General features: G+C 32.4%; 2 protein-coding genes across 2 annotated transcripts; both read left to right on the top strand.

The window, feature by feature from the left end:
• Positions 1–6,424: 6,424 nt before the first annotated feature.
• LOC120119406 (CTD small phosphatase-like protein 2) lies at positions 6,425–11,699 on the top strand. The gene is made up of 7 exons (XM_039139214.1): positions 6,425–6,560; positions 7,117–7,381; positions 8,878–9,017; positions 9,142–9,241; positions 9,472–10,005; positions 10,584–10,921; positions 11,391–11,699. The coding sequence occupies exons 2-7, from the start codon at positions 7,213–7,215 to the stop codon at positions 11,547–11,549; spliced, it is 1,440 nt and encodes a 479-aa protein (XP_038995145.1). The 5' UTR covers positions 6,425–6,560; positions 7,117–7,212; the 3' UTR covers positions 11,550–11,699.
• A 1,003-nt stretch (positions 11,700–12,702) lies between these two features.
• On the top strand, positions 12,703–14,141 carry LOC120119250. The gene is made up of 3 exons (XM_039139091.1): positions 12,703–13,294; positions 13,511–13,641; positions 13,683–14,141. Exons 1-3 carry the CDS (start codon positions 12,703–12,705, stop codon positions 14,139–14,141), a joined length of 1,182 nt encoding a protein of 393 aa, XP_038995022.1.
• The last annotated feature ends 2,453 nt before the right edge of the window (positions 14,142–16,594 follow it).

Genomic DNA, 16,594 nt, shown 5'->3' with positions numbered 1-16,594 from the left:
CAAAGAAATGTAGAAATTCTGGTTTTTAACTTTAAACCAGATATGAATTAGTTGTATTCTCTGCTAGAGAATAAAGTCAATAAGTTCGGATGGATTAGAAATTATAATAGTAAAGGAACTTTATCGTTCTGAAATAGAATAGTTTCTTTACAGCATGTACAAGATAAAGTGGAAGAGATGGATGTTCATTGCAGAATATTAAAAGATTAAGGAGGGGTTTAAGAATATGTATATCAGTGATCAATTATAAGACAAAGGTAAATGGAATGGTTGAATTCAAACCAAAAGAATTGTATTATGGACAAGTGAGAATGAGAGTTTGATAAGTGAAGGAAATAGTGAATGAATTATTTTGACTATAAAGAATATATATATATATATATATATATATATATATATATATATATATAAATAGTTTGATGAAGGTTTATGTTTTGATTGAAAGAAATAAGTTGAATAATAAAGTAATGTGATGGTTAAAGGATTTGTATGTTTGATAGAAACTAAGGATTGATAGAAAAGTTAAAAGGATAAAGAAGGAAAAGTATAAATGATATGAAAGGAATGTAAGAGCATAAGGTAAAAAAAAGTAATGAAAGAATTAAAGTAATGAAGTGAAGATTATGATAGCATGAAAGATTTATTGAAGATGTGATATGTAAAAAGGAATATTAGACGTGTAAATAGTATTGTGTATAAGCAAGAGTGTGGATATAATAAGGGATTTGCATTATACATGGAAAGAGTTAGCAATGGCTAAAAAAATTAGGTGATGGAAATGTATTGAGATTATAAGATATTGTCAGGTTATGATAGCCAAATATGAAGTGGATTCGAATACAATATATATTTTAATCATGTAATGTGATGTAATGACAGAGATAAGGATTTGAATGTTCAAGAGAAGATAAAGAGTAATAGAAAAGTTTAAGAATGGATATATCAGTGATTAATTTATAAGACAAAGAAAGTTACAATGTTTGATTTTGAAACAGAGGAATAGTACTGTATTTGAGTAAGAGTCTGAGTTTGAAAAGTTGAGTAAGAAATTGTTGAGAGAAATTTTGATGGAAAAGAAGGTATATGATCGGGTTAATAAGGGTTGTACCCAGATTAAAAAGTTAAGGATTGTATTCAGAAAATTGAATGTGCAACTGAATAATGTTAGAGGATCTACACTATTCTAAAGTGGAGAATGTAGATGAAGAAAGTTAGAATGTTGAGTTTGAACAATGGAAATTACATGGTGGATGAAAATGAATGTTAGTGTCTACGTGATGAGTGACATTATATGAATTTTAAAAAGATCAAAGGAAAATGCATAATCGAAGAAAAGAAAAGACAGAAATGGATGAGGCTATCGGTTACTGTTTATATGATAAATGACAATAGATAAATGAACAAGAGAAAAAGTTAGTTGAAGAACTAAAGGAAGAAAAGATTAAATAAAGGAAACAACATGAGAGTATTAAAATATATGTTATTGTCAAAGTGTGCAATGAAAATTCGAGGACGAATTTTCTTAAAAGGAGGGGAGATTTGTAACATTCTCAATACCGGGTTAGTGACCAAATTGAAATATTTCAGAATTGGTTGGTCAAAGTAAAATAGTTGAATAGTTCAATGATTTATTTGGGATATTTCCTGAAAGTTTTTAGTAATTATCAAAGGAATTATAGGGCAAAATGGTCATTTGGCAAGAAAGATATTTTTCCCATTTATATGAATTCACGTGGGGTAGGGAAGAGTTATCTACAAACTCTTATTCTTCTTGCTTTCTTCTTCACCGTGAACCCCAAAGGCAAAGGTGAGTTTTCTATTTTGTTGATTATTTGTTGAATTAAAGGCTGGGTTTTGATCATTAGATGATAACTAAGCTTAAGGAAAGCTTAAGTTATCTTAAAATCAAAAGATAAAGGAGTTAGAGAAGATTAAAGAGTTGGAGTTTTTGAGTGAAATATTGAAATAGAGTTGATAAGTTGAATTTGAAGTTAAATTTGACTTGTCATCATCTTAATTAAGAGATATGAAGTGATAGAATTGAAATTAAAACATGTTGAAAATTTGGTATGATTATTGATTTCTATATAGAGAATATAATTTTGAGGTTTAATATGAAATAAATGGATATAAATTAGTTTTAAGTATGTATATTTGAGTTAAGAATAAAAAAGTGAATGAAATATGAAGAATTGAAGTGGAATGGTGAATTTTCGTGCAATGAACAATGATTTCTGGGCTTGAACGAAAATTTCAGATTACGCAGGGGGTACAGATTCCCCCTAAAGAAAAAATATGGAATTTTGGGATTAAGTTATTAACATCAAGTGTAAGGTTTAGGCTTCTGATAATTGTATTGAAATGTTATATTTATATAGATATTGAGCCTAAACAACTTCCGAAACAATCAAAGAATTAGGATCGAATCAAAGCAAGGCTAAGGTGAGTGCAATTTAATTGTACTAATGTTATTGATCAAACATTGGCTTGTGATGAGCCAGTGACAGAGTTATTATTGTAAGAAGTAATTTCTAAAATGTTATGTGATCTTTATGTGTGCATGAGTACATGAAAATATGTATAGGTGTCATTTGTTATTATATGCGATATGTGATATTGAATCACATGAATATATATGAAAAATATGATAGCAATTATGTGATATGCATGATATGTTATCTTATGTGCTATGTGATGTATATATGAATATATGTGAAGAATATATGACATATGTATATGAACAAAGGAGAAATGATATAAGCTATATGAAACCACTTACGTGATTCTATGCAAAGTGATATGAAATATGTGGCATATAAATATGCAATACGTGATACATGTTATACGATAAGAGATAGAGTGTTATACATACATGTTGTATGTGACATAAGAAAAGAAATATGTGATTATAAGAGCAATGATATGAACTGTTATAAATGATAATGCCCATGATATGTGATATGAGAGCTAGGGGTATAGTTGACATGCCAGGGGTCGAGGGTTTACCTATGTTCTTCGGGACATATGGACTGTTTACCTATGTTCTTCGGGACATATGGATTGTTTACCTATGTTCTTCGGGACATATGGACTGTTTACCTAGGTTATTCAGAATCTATGGACTGGTCTTTTGGGACATTTATACGAGCTGTGGTGACAACATATTAGTGCACAACCTCAATGTACTCATATACCTTAAGTTCTCAACAGTGTACATGAGTTAATAAAGAGATTTAATAAGTATACTAAACATGATATGTATATGTGATTTGTATAAGGGTGTTAAGTTATAAGGATTAATGATAATGATAATGAATGTGAAATGTTAAATGTGTTGATAAGGATATATGTACATGTAGGTATGTGTTACAGAAATGATATATGATTTTATATGAGATGATCGTAATAATTGTTCATGCATTTGATATGAGTTATATGATGTTAATTGCATTTCTTTATGAAATGTTTTATGGTTTTTATTATATATTTTATATGCCTCACTAAGTCATCGACTTAGCGTGTGATTGTTTCACATGTAGGTTTGGAAAGCGAAAAAGAGAAGTAAAGAGGAACAAGACAAGTCAGTTCTCCTTACCAAATGTTAGATCAGAAATGTAGATCGAATTACATGTATTTTGTTAAAAAGAATTTAGTTGGCATGTAATAAATTAAAAGATGTGTACTGATACGCTCTGATCAAGTTTTGAAATGTTTTAAACGTATATATGTAAATGGTAAATGTATAATAAGGAACGTTTTAAAATTTATGAGTTTTATACATGTTTTACGAAAGTACTATAGCAGTAATGTAGCAGGGTATCGATTCCCTGTAGCAGAGAAATCAATTCCCATTTGACAAACTGGAAAATTTTAACATCCGGGTATTGTTCATGGTACTATTCATCATTGTTCACGGTATTGTTCATTAATGTTCATACAATATTGTTCATACCGTATTTTACTATTCATAAATACGTTTTTGCCTCAAAATTTTATAACAAACACAATTCAACAATATATGATCATATTTTCTTAATATAAGTTCAAATGTTTAGTTATTTTGTAAGATTATCGTTTTTAAAAGTCAATGTGACATCTCGGACTCATATCCGGGTCGGATACAGGTTGGGGTGTTACACAGAGGTTAAAGCCATTTTTCTCGGTTTATAGATGAAGTTGATAGAGTTCTTATAGGACCTTCTCAAGGTTGTTAAATCGTCGATAGAGACTCGCTTTGATATCAATTGGTACGGTGAATGAATCTCTCCTTTTGGTGAAGGGATCAATCATTTTCCTCGAGGGGTCAATCCCAAACCTACTAGAATCCAAGGGATCAATCATTTTTCAAGGGGATTGATCATTTGGTCAAAGGGATCAATCATTTTAATAAGATATCAATTTTTTGAGTCAGAAAAGCTTGAAAACTCGACTTTAAAGCGCAAAAATGGTTGAATAAGTTTTTGAAAAGGTTCAACTAAGTTGAAAAACATTTATAACATATTTTCAAGTTAATTTGAACTTTGAATTATTTTTGATAAAGTTTTAATAAATTCAATTAAGTCCAAAATCAATTTTGTAATTTTTTATTATATCAAAATCTTAATTCATATATATATACATTCTAAAATGATTTAGGAGCATATGATTCAAATTTGATTAAAAAAAGGGCTTAAAATGAAGGATGTAATGGAAAAATGATGAAATCATGCAAACATAATGAATTAAATTGAAAAAAATATAAAATTTGATATCAAAAAAAGGAATTGAAGATACATATGTATTCTGCAATGGTTTAAGAACACATGTTTCAAATTTGATAAACAAAAAAAAGGTAAACTTAAAATCAAGGTTGAATTGATGAAATCATGCAATCATGCAAAGTTGAGGTACTAAATAAAAAATTGTTAAAAAAGAGGAATTGAATATACATAGGTATTCTACAATGATTTAATAGTATGCGGTTCAAATTTATAAAAAAATAACTTAAAATGAAAGAGAAATTAAAGGAATGAGGGAAACAAGGACCAAATTACAAAACTGTCAAAATACTCCATTAAATTTTAGATTTTCTGATTAAATAGAATTTTTTAAATTTCAACTTATCTCGAACTTAAAATTTGACTCGCTAAATTAAATGAACTCAAATAACTTGACTTGAATAACTCAAAATTGAATAACTCAAAATTGAATAACTCAAAATTGAATAACTCAAAATTGAATAAATCTAATAACTCAACTAGAGTAATAGAGGAAGAGGATACTATAGAAAAAATGCCCTTAGTGGGTATAAAATCCACGATCTATGAAAAAAAATTTATATGATCAACCAATCAAATGTTGTTGTTTTATATAAATCATATTAAAATTGTGCCCAAGTCCTTTTTTTCAATATAAAAAACGTACAAAATTGATTTAATATAAATTCAGATGGGTGGTTACCACAAGTTCATCAAGGGCAATGGTGGTGGTTTCCTCCTGTTACTTCCCTGTCATTTCTATTTTATTGTTGTTTGATTTCATTAATTTTTAGTTATATTTTAATGTATTTAAAATAATATTTTCTCTTAATTTTTTTTCTAATAAAGAGTATCATGACTATCAATATTTTTAGACTCTTAGTGTAAGTTTCTTTCATTGACATTCTTCTTGGTTTATGGTTCTTCGGGATTTCATGATTGCTTATTTTTTCAATGCATGATTTCTTTGTTCGTTTGCATATAACATTTTGTTGATTCTCGGATATATGTGACAGATGAGACAACGATTAAAAGATGATTTGTTTTTCATTAGTTCAGCTCGGATATTCTTTAGATTTTCCTCTTCTATGTCTAATGCTTTAGGAAGTCGGAGTGATCCATCTCTATATGTTGTTGGTTCAATTGTTCTTGCTTATCAGACTGTCAATGATCGATCACTACTATATTTTATTTGTGATAGACATAAATATATTTATCTTGTATATATGTAATAAGACGTTGTTGGTGATGTTTTATTTGACTACTGAATATATTATAGTTCTACCTAAAAAAAAATTTAGATACGTTCATTGAATTTAACTTTGATTGATGTGTGAATTATTTTTTATCCTATCTCAATTTATCTAATATTTATATAATTGGTTATAATAATTTGATTTAAAAATGTCTATGTAAAATATTAAAATATAAAAGGTTGCTAACAGAAACTACAACAACTGGTAACAGCTGTAAAAGTTGAGTGCACGCACGCGTTAGAAACCGCGAGTAGGAAAGAAACATCAAACCCCATTCCCCACCACAATTTCCTCCCAAAAGTTCCCTTTCTTTCCACGAACCTGCACGTGGCAACGCGTCAGTCTGAGCTGATCACATCATACGTGGCGGAATTCTACTGGTCCAAACTCCTCGTGAAACATTTGATCTCAGCCGTCCGTATCATCCATTCGAAGCCGACATTTGCCCCCTCCGACCTGTCTTGACCGTTCGTAGAAGAAAAAGAGCAAAATGAAAGCACACTAGTATTTCTTTAGCTAATAAGAGGGAAGGTAAAGAAAAGAAAAATTCATTTTTTTCTCTAAACAGGTACTTCAATTTCCATGCTCTGGAAAATTCCACTTTAAAATTCTGGCAAATTTCATTTTTTGCTCGTCTTTCCTAGTTTAGGGTTTACTATGCTGATGGGTTTTTGGTTTTTTTACTGTTTCCATTGTTGTTTTGCTTTGGAATTGAGGTTTTATTGTGTTTAATGGGATTAAAAGACTTGGGGTTGACTTCATTTTTGGTGGGCTACTTGAAGAATTTGTTTTTCTTTGATATGGTCTATTTTTTAGTGTTTTGTTATCTCTCTCTTTTATCTTCCAAGTTTTCCTTTGTATCAAAAGTTGTCTCTCATTTATCTAACCGAAAATCAAGATCTAGGTTTTAGAATTGTGGTGTTTTTTGTTATTCTGAGTTGATTTCTTAGCATTCTTTAGTTGTTCTGGTAAAAGGGTTTTGAACTTTGACTTTTGATTGACTCCCTTTTTCTTTGGTTTTGTATGCTGTTGCTTGAAAATTCTTTCTTTCATTTATAACTAATCCTCTTTGCCAATCTGTTTTAATATATTAGCTTCTTATATTGATTATTGATGCAACGCAGCTCCTGCTGTGCTGGTGATTTGATTATTTGGAGGTGTTTTTCCCCCACTGATGTTCAAGAATATAGATTTTAGTATATATAGCTGTTGCAGATCAAATGCCAACTCTAAGAATGAAGGCCAAATCAAGCATGGGTTCTTTAAGAGAAAAGAATAGTTTTCGCGTGTGTCAGAAGTCTAGCTTGATTTGCAAAAGACCATGTGGTCATGTTAGGGTTTCCCAGCAAGGAGTCGAATTCAATACATGTATTCAAAATTCCCATGATGGTAAGCAACTAACTACATTGAACAAGGTCGATATTTCTCCAATATTAATTGTTAAGAGTTACAGGTGTTTCTTGGAGTTTCCTCTTATCAGGGTTCAATTTTTTTTGCTGTTTGCTTGTACCTTTACATTATGTGCTCTGTACATTGAGTGCGATAAAATTAGCGATTTCAAAACATTTCTTTAGTCTGCTCAAGTGTGAACAAGACCCTTGCTTTGCCTTGCCTGGCCTGTGACTTATTGCAAGTCTCCTTCCATTTGAGAAATGATGCATTTTGCAAAAATATTTTACTTAGTTACATATGTGTTGAGTATAATTGTAGTTTTAAAAATTGCAATAAATAAATTGGAACCATTTTGCAAAAATATTTTACTTAGTTACATATGTGTTGAGTATAATTGTAGTTTTAAAAATTGCAATAAATAAATTGGAACCGTGGGGCCTTATCTCATATTTAGATGTCAAAGATGCAGTAAAACTAGCATCAAACTATAGCTGACTGTAGCAGGGAAAACAAATGACAGAGTACGTATGTCATTTTGAACCACTTGGAGGATGAAGTATTAATTTATTTACTAAATATTTACTGATAATGGGAAGCTAGGATCTCATTTATGTATTCCTTGCCCTTAAACCCATCGGTGTTTCTTGGAGTTACAGGTGTTTCTTGGAGTTTCCTCTTATCAGGGTTCAATTTTTTTTCGCTGTTTGCTTATACCTTTACATTATGTGCTCTGTACATTGAGTGCGATAAAATTAGCGATTTCAAAACATTTCTTTAGTCTGCTCAAGTGTGAACAAGACCCTTGCTTTGCCTTGCCTGGCCTGTGACTTATTGCAAGTCTCCTTCCATTTGAGAAATGATGCATTTTGCAAAAATATTTTACTTAACTACATATGTGTTGAGTATAATTGTAGTTTTAAAAATTGCAATAAATAAATTGGAACCGTGGGGCCTTATCCCATATTTAGATGTCTAAGATGCAGTAAAATTAGCATCAAACTATAGCTGACTGCAGCAGGGAAAACAAATGACCGAGTACGTATATCATTTTGAACCACTTGGAGGATAAAGTATTAATTTATTTACTAAATATTTACTGATAATGGGGAGTTAGGATCTCATTTATGTATTCCTTGCCCTTAAACCCATCGGTCCATTCTCTCTGTGGTTCTTCCAAGTATAAGAATGTACTGCTATTCTCTCAATTCATTGTTTACATATATGCATGCATGATAGGCTTTCTGTTTGTGGGCATTAGTGTATTGGTTTTCTCTAGTTCATTTTTGTACTTTTATGCATGCATGATAGGCTTTCTGTTTGTAGGCATTAGTGTGTGTTGGTTTTCTCTCGTTCATTTCTTTACTTATACACATGCATGATAGGCTTTCTGTTTGTAGGCTTTAACTTGTTCCTTTCTTAAAAGAGTTAAGAAGGAATATAAATTATGTTGATATTTTAGCTTGTTGCACGTGCTTACCGACTGTTCTTGATAGATTCATCAAATGTGGAAGTAGCCTCTCAAGTTTTTGAAACTGATGGAGCCAGTGCCCAGCAACTAATTTTGGATGGAGACGATTCTGGGCTTCAGAAACAGCTTCCAACTTTTGTTAATTCTGCAACTGTGGGGGGAATGGTAAGCTTTTATTACTTTCTAGGACCCTTTTGTTATTTCGTTTTTACACTGCTTTTTGAAAATATCATGTATTAAACTGACTCTCAACTTGGTTGCTTACTTCTTATGATTTATTAATGTGCAGGAGTCTGCCCACACATCTGTCTCAAACTTAGAGACTATATTCTCTCCTTTTCTGGAGCCATTCCAAATACACAGTGAATTAAATATTGACAATGATGCAGGTGATTCGTTGTTTCAGCTGGTTTACATGAATTTCTTTTCCATTCTCCAGTTGTGACCAAGAAAATGACAGTATTTTTGCATTTCTAATTGAAATCCCTGTCTAAGCACAATTATTAAGTTAAAAGTATTCATGTTATCTTGGAACTTAGTTGTTCCAATGCCTGAGTAGAAGGAAGGATTTTTATGGAATTCAGACATTCTAGATTCACGTCATCAGAAGTTTTTGTAGGGAGTCACGATGTCCCTGAACCGCTAGCATTTGTATCCGATGACGGTGATGACAATCGAAGCTTATTTGGCAGACAGACATGTAATTTGTCAGATTTCTTTATATCTGACATGATTATTGCAAACATACCCTTTGATGGAAATGTGATTGACAATAACATCTCGGGAACCTATTCTTTTCCTGATTTCAAGTGTTCTGAGCCAAGTATGCTGTTTGATGTGGCTGAGCAATACTTGATACTGCCTTTCCTTGAAGACACTATCAACACCAATTATATAAATGATGTTCAATTGAATGATGAGTCTATGATGGCTCAAGATAATACTGGTTTACGTCTAGCAATTGATGAAATGAGATCCTGCATACAGGAATCCGATGTTAACTCTGAATCTGATCAAGCAGATGACTTTGATCCACAATCATTTATAAAAATTTTACCAGAGCTATCTGATGTTGTATCAAGCTTCCGGCCTGCTGATGTTCCAATGGAGGCTTGGAAAAGGAAGCCCATAACTCTTGTGCTTGATTTGGATGGTAAGACTTGCATGTTTTCTACTGTGTGTTTTTATTTCTTCTGGAGCAATACGTCATTCATTCACCTTTACTGCTGCCTAAACATTTTCAAATGAACTAATTAATTCTCGTGATCTTTTAAATGGAGTATCAAACAAATTGATTCAAGTCTTTAAATGAAACCTATATCTTAGAGTCTAATGTACTATGAAGGCAATACAAGATTTTGGATAGTACTGATTATAGATAACCTGGTGGAACCTTTTGGGAACTTATTATCTCAAGTTCCATAAACAATTCAGGGTAAGCCGCTAGTCTCTGGAAAATTTTGTGTGTTTCCTAATCACCATGCATGCGAAATTTATTCTGTTAGTGAGGTCAATATTGAAGGCTTGCAAGGAAATTTTCTGGGTATAAGTTGATTGCATGCCTGTCAGTATGACTTCACATATCGAATAATTTCAGATGGCATTTGTGTTCTGGTTGCTCCGTTGGCCTTTTACAATTTGTGTAGAATTATTTGAGCTTTTGTTTGTTTTCTGCTTTACTTGGTGTTTTAAACCTATATTGTTTGATCACCATTTCTTCGAAACACGCAGAAACTCTTGTCCACTCTACACTAGAACATTGTGATGATGCTGACTTCACCTTTACAGTCTTTTTCAATATGAAAGAGCAAACTGTTTATGTAAAGAAGAGGCCTCACCTGCAGACATTTTTGGAGAAAGTTGCAGAGATGTTTGAAGTTATCATTTTTACAGCCAGCCAAAGCATTTATGCTGAACAATTACTGGACTTATTGGATCCAGATCAAAAGTTCATATCTCGGCAGGTTTATCGTGAATCTTGCATTTTTTCAGATGGAAGTTACACTAAAGACTTGACAGTTTTAGGTGTTGATCTTGCAAAGGTTGCTATAGTTGATAATTCTCCACAGGTATTTACCCACTCACTTATGGTTTACCTTCATGGACTTTAGCCTCCAAATTAAGTCAAGAATATAATTGTCACCCTAGCCTAAACCTAATGTGCTTCAGAGATTGTATTACCAAGGCAATGATTATGTCGATGTGAACTGGTTCTATAGTGATTGTCTTAGTCATTAAAAATATTCAGATCTGGAGGTGCATCTTGTGTTTATGAAAAGCATAAAGTTCATCTAAGAATCATCCAACTAACCAAGATTTACAGTAAGATTAGTTGCGAGGACTCATGCCCTGCTCCCTAATATTGCCTAGAAACGATAAGAGGTTATTTTTCTAGTAGCAGAATCAAATGCATTCGCTACTATCAAATTAAATAGTAAAAGGGTGGGGTATCTAGAAGTATTAATGAAAAATGCAAAAGAACAATTTCCCCATGTTTATACTTCTAATTGCTGAAGAATTCTTCTTTGCTGATTTCAGGTTTTCAGGTTGCAAGTGAATAATGGGATTCCTATCAAGAGTTGGTTTGATGATCCATCCGATTGTGCACTGATTTCATTGCTTCCCTTCTTAGAGACTCTGGTTGATGTTGATGACGTCCGTCCTATCATTGCAAAGAAATTTGGTAACAAGGAATAAGAGCACCTTGTTTTCTTTTTTCCGATAGCTTTCAATATAGTTCCTTGTCCTCATATTTGATTTTAAGTGAAATCTGGCCTCTAATTAAAAACTTAATTCTCTTCAAAATTAACCACAAAATAAGGTATCATCTTTCTGCTTCTCGTGTCATCATTTTAATACTAGTTTCCTTTTCTTCCTACCCTTAGTTGAGAACCCTGTGAGTGCTCTATCTTATTTTCATTTTGATCAAAGGTAGTCGTAGAAAATGTCTGCTTATTATACAGTTAAAGTTCCAATGATATAAGCATTGTATATGAATTATTTGTGAAATATAATTTTTCATATTCCTGTTTGCCATCCTTTCCTGCTGCTTAGCTTATTGTCTTGTTTTTATAGTTTTCTTCTCCATCATTTCATCTGAAAATTATTTAGGCTCCATCAATGCTTGTATTACGAAATTAAAACTTTAGCATGGAAGGTTGTAGGAATTTGTCTTACTAGCCCTTTGTATTTTTCTGATAGTTTATACTGCCAGCAGTACATTGTTTTTGATTGAAAGAAAATAGTACACTTGAACCCCTGTAAGATCATAGCTTAAACATTCAATAATTGTTTCTCTAAGCTCCATAACTTGAATTTTTGATTTTTCTGTGAGTCATATAATAACCATATCGAGGATGAACAATTTTGTTGAATAAAACCCTAAATATGGAAAGAAACCATTTGAGGCAGTAAAAAATGTTTGAAACTAGAGGTTCTGTGTACAAAGATATCTAAAATGGTGGGGAAGTGGAAATCAAATATTATTAATGATTGCTGCCCTGAGGTTCTTAAGAGTTTAGTTAGTCATAAAGTCACTTGAATCCAGTGGTTTTGATCAGGTCGGTTCTGTGTTCGCTTCCAACATATTACCTATCATTGTTTAAGCTTCCTTCTTCGGTTCTCAAAAACCTCAACTCTATAATGTCAAATTTCTTATGGGGAGGGGGTAATGAAAAAAAGTAAGATTCATTGGGTTAGTTGGCATAATGTGTGCAAATCAAAGTTTGAGGTGGGCCTAGGTGTTTTGAATCTTAATTTGATGAATAGAGCACTTTTAGAGAAATAGTCATGGAGGTTTGCCAATGAAAGGGAGGCTGTTTGGAGGGAATTTATTTGTTCTAAATATAAGATGGATTCTTCTTTGTTAATGTTTGACAATAAGATACCACAGAAAGTTTCTTGGATTTGGAAATCGGTGGTATTGAATCATTTCAAAGATGACAATGTAGGCTCAAAGTTTAGAAGCATGTATACTTTCCTAGTTGGAGATGGCATTTTTATTCAGTTCTGGCAGGACATTTGGGCAATGGATTATCCCCTTTTGATCATTTTTCCTAGACTGTTTGCTATGTCAACAAACAAGATGGGTAAGTTATCTGAATTTGGGGATTATAGCTCAGCAGGCTGGATTTGGGATGTGCAGTTTCGAAGGAACTTAAACGACTGGGAATTAGAGCAGTGGTCGAATTTTATGGTTGTTATTTCGACTTTCTCCTTTTCTTGGGAAACTTCTGACGGGATGATTTGGAAAGGTAATGGGGATGGAGTGTACACGGTTAAATCAGGTGTTAATATTTGTTCATCAGAATCTTTGGGATCGGAGGAGGTCTTTTTTTGGAAGAAGATCATTTGGAGGAGTCAGTTACCTCCTAGGGTAGAGTCCTTTATGTGGCAGGTTGTTCTAGGGAAACTGGCTGTTAAGACACAACTTATTAAAAGAGGTATTCAAGGAATCGAAGATGTGTTATGTCCTCTTTGCAAGATGGAGGATGAGACTCCCTCGCATTTGTTTTTCTCTTGTTCGGTGGTGTGGGCTATTTAGAACAGATTTATGAATTTTTGGAAGATTAAGATTGCCTTTCATGGCAATGCTAAAAGTTTTCTTCTAGCTTGGGATGTTTTGAAGTCTAATTCTCTAATATGGTCTTTTATTCCAGGGGCCGTTATTTGGACTACTTGGAAAATCAGGAATTTAATTGTGTTTGAAGGGGGGAAGTTAGATATGGCAGAATTCTTTTTCTTAGCAAGATGTAGGCTTGCGTCTTGGTTCCTTGCTAAGAATAATGAGGTTTCTATTCATAAGGACTCTTATTTCAGATCCTTCTATAGGGGACTCTTGTTCTTTCCATTCTAATCAGATTGTTTCTATTTTTCCTTTTGTCTCCTCCTCCATTGGGGTTTGTTAAACTTAATGTTGATGCTGCTACTACAAGAGATTGGAAGAAAAGTGGGTTAGGAGTTTTGAAGGATTCTTCAGGATTTATTTTAGGTTCTTTCAAGGATTTTGTTGGTTCGGGGCCTCCGACATTTATGTTGCTAAAAGCTATTCAAAGGGGTTTGTTATTCTACACTTCTTTTCGAGAGCGGATCAAGGAGCGTTTGATTATTGAAAGTGACAGCAAGGTGGCAGTGTATTGGGTTAGGGAGGTTGAATTATGTCCTGATGTTTATGCTTATATTATTAAAGACATTGTTCATAGACTTAATGTATTTGAAGGTGTTATTAGATGGGTTAATAGGACAACCAATCTAGAGGCTGATGCCTTAGCTAAAGAAGGAATAGGCTGAATTTATGTTGTTGTTTAGGTTTATTTTCTGTTCCTAGGGTTCTGTTTGAGGTTTTCTAGATGTACCTTATGTAACTTCTTATGTTGAATAAAATCCTAAGGCACTCTTTTCCTCCTTCCGTTGATTAAGGAGCTTCACTACAAGCTCCATTAATCATGAAGAGGGTTTTTAACGAGGCCTGAATTCCTTATCAAAAAAAAAGTCGCTTGAATTTTTGATTTAATGACTTAGTTTTATAGCAGAAGACACAAACATAGAGGTCTTTTATGATTAGGGAGGTATTCTCTTGCTGATGCTTTTGTTGTTTAATTCACGTTTCTAATTCACTGATTTCGGTCTTGTGCTTAACTGACAGTCTCCATCTATTATCACTATAAAGTGCATCTTATTGGATTTGATGACACATTTAAGAAGTGATTATGTTATCAATATAGATATAGACAATTTACTCCTTTGAAACACTTAGCTGTGCCGTAAATGTGAGATCCAATTAGGTTTTGTGCAAGAATCATGGGACAAAGACTTAAGATAGGAATGAATCAGAAGATGGAAACTATGAGATAATCTGGGATTTTACAGTGGAGGATTTTTCGCAATGGGAACTACCTCATGGTTAGGTGTCTCCTTCAGGTTTGCTTAAGAGTATAAGATCATGTTGCCTTGGGCAAAATTGGAAGGAATATGATATTACTTGTGATAATAACACCCTTTGAGTTTGATCATCTTTACAGTTTTGCATGCCTTATGTGCAGGTGTTATGATGAACATTACTAGATTATCTGCTAATGGAAAAAATAATAGGTACGCAGATTTCGATTGCTATGCAACTTTTCTTCCTAATTTACTTGATATATATTTAGCTACTGACCTTGTATGATCCTGAACTTTTTCTTACTTTGAATTTTCATAGTGATTATAAGAACTAATTGAGTGATGAATGTAATTTTTAGATGGTAAAGATACTTGTAGTCTAATGTTAAATGGTAGAAAGTGATTTTGTTCTGCATTTAGAGGTTAATAGTGTTGCATACACTTTGAACCCTTGTAAAAATCTTCAATTAACTTGTTAATTTCTTTAAAGAATGTGCATTTTAAATTATTTAGGACCAAATTTAGTTTGGTATTGTATTGTTGTAAATTCTTAGTGACACTTTGATCAGTGCATTGATTCAAGATTTTGTTAAAATAGTTTCATTTTTATTTACATTTTTTAGTTGCTCTGGCATTATCACAAATATATTCCTGTATCCGAATGATGGCTTGTTGGTTCCATGTATATTTTATTTGAAGTTTTAATCATATCATTAAGTGTGTTTTTCTTTAGATGTCTGGAAGTTGAAATTATACAAATAATTAGGACATATTAAAACCAACCAATATGGACAATAACCAAGCATGAATATGATACTTCCTTACCATCAAGTCAGATGGGCTATACTGGTTAAATTGATAATTACTATGGGGATCAAAGGCCTTGAATCGACGTCCTGAACACTCTATTAAGAGTGATCTCCCAAAGTTAGAGAAGCAAAGCCCTTGGCCTTGGAGTAGAACAAAAATCTTCTGCCCCTTTTATGTGCCCCACCAATAATTTAATGCCATGTGTATTAATGAATTTTACTCAACTTAACCAAAGTTTTCCGTCAACTTTCTTTTACCCTAACTTTGTTTTCGCCGTCAATTGTTCACCTCAATCTTCTTCCTTTAGTCGAACAACTCAGTTGTTCGTTTATGAAGCGAAGCAATGAATTGCTTTCTTTCTTCTTCACTCTTTGGTGCTTTATCTGACCACCCTGTCTTGTTAAAGTAAGCTGTGATCTTTAAAATGATCATAGAAGTAAATTAATCGAACTCGGATTTCAAAGATAGAGTGAACTGTATGATATTACATTCTTTAAATTCTTGAATTTGTTGGATGTCTAATTTCAAATTAATCTTTTTTGTCTTTCAATAATTCAATTTCATGGCTAATTTATACTTGAGATATTCATTGCATTTTCAACATTTACTGAATTCGGGATTCGAATAGAAACTATTTTTATGTCGGATGGCATATGTTATAATAATTTGTCGTTGTCAGTGGCAATGTGATTGGCTTGGTATGTTATAATTTGAGGATATGTGAGATCTTTTATTCTTCATCATTTTCGTTTATTTCAAGTATCTTAATACCTGAAATATTAAATATTGTTCAAAACAGACTTTAAAATATATTTGAATGGAATTTATATATGTAAAACATGTAAATATCCGAATTATCACTTCTAGTCCGTAAAACTAATAGAGAGGTTACTTTCGTTTCTACGGACCACAAGACAATTATTTAGTTGTGTGGTTTACTAAGTTTTGAAGAGTGGTTAAAGATCATTTTCTATCGTCATAGGCACGATGTCACTTTCCAAGATGACGCTCCCTTCCTTTTAAAATTTATCTCTGAAGCTGTTGAGGACAAA

Source organism: Hibiscus syriacus, unplaced genomic scaffold (assembly GCF_006381635.1).
Source record: "Hibiscus syriacus cultivar Baekdansim isolate YM2019G1 unplaced genomic scaffold, ASM638163v2 tig00110332_pilon, whole genome shotgun sequence".
In the NCBI taxonomy this organism is placed as follows: Eukaryota; Viridiplantae; Streptophyta; class Magnoliopsida; order Malvales; family Malvaceae; genus Hibiscus; species Hibiscus syriacus.
Note: the sequence above shows the minus strand (reverse complement) of the source record. Positions and strands in the feature narration are given on the sequence as shown.

Bases quoted from the DNA above. Each gene is read 5' to 3' on its own strand.
- LOC120119250 (XM_039139091.1), top strand. From the start codon at position 12,703: ATGGATTCTTCTTTGTTAATGTTTGACAATAAGATACCACAGAAAGTT. The intron at 13,295-13,510 runs GTATTCAAGGAA...CTTTTATTCCAG, and splicing joins GACACAACTTATTAAAAGAG to GGGCCGTTATTTGGACTACT. The intron at 13,642-13,682 runs GTTTCTATTCAT...ATCCTTCTATAG, and splicing joins TCCTTGCTAAGAATAATGAG to GGGACTCTTGTTCTTTCCAT.
- LOC120119406 (XM_039139214.1), top strand. From the start codon at position 7,213: ATGCCAACTCTAAGAATGAAGGCCAAATCAAGCATGGGTTCTTTAAGA. The intron at 7,382-8,877 runs GTAAGCAACTAA...TGTTCTTGATAG, and splicing joins TATTCAAAATTCCCATGATG to ATTCATCAAATGTGGAAGTA. The intron at 10,922-11,390 runs GTATTTACCCAC...TGCTGATTTCAG, and splicing joins TAGTTGATAATTCTCCACAG to GTTTTCAGGTTGCAAGTGAA.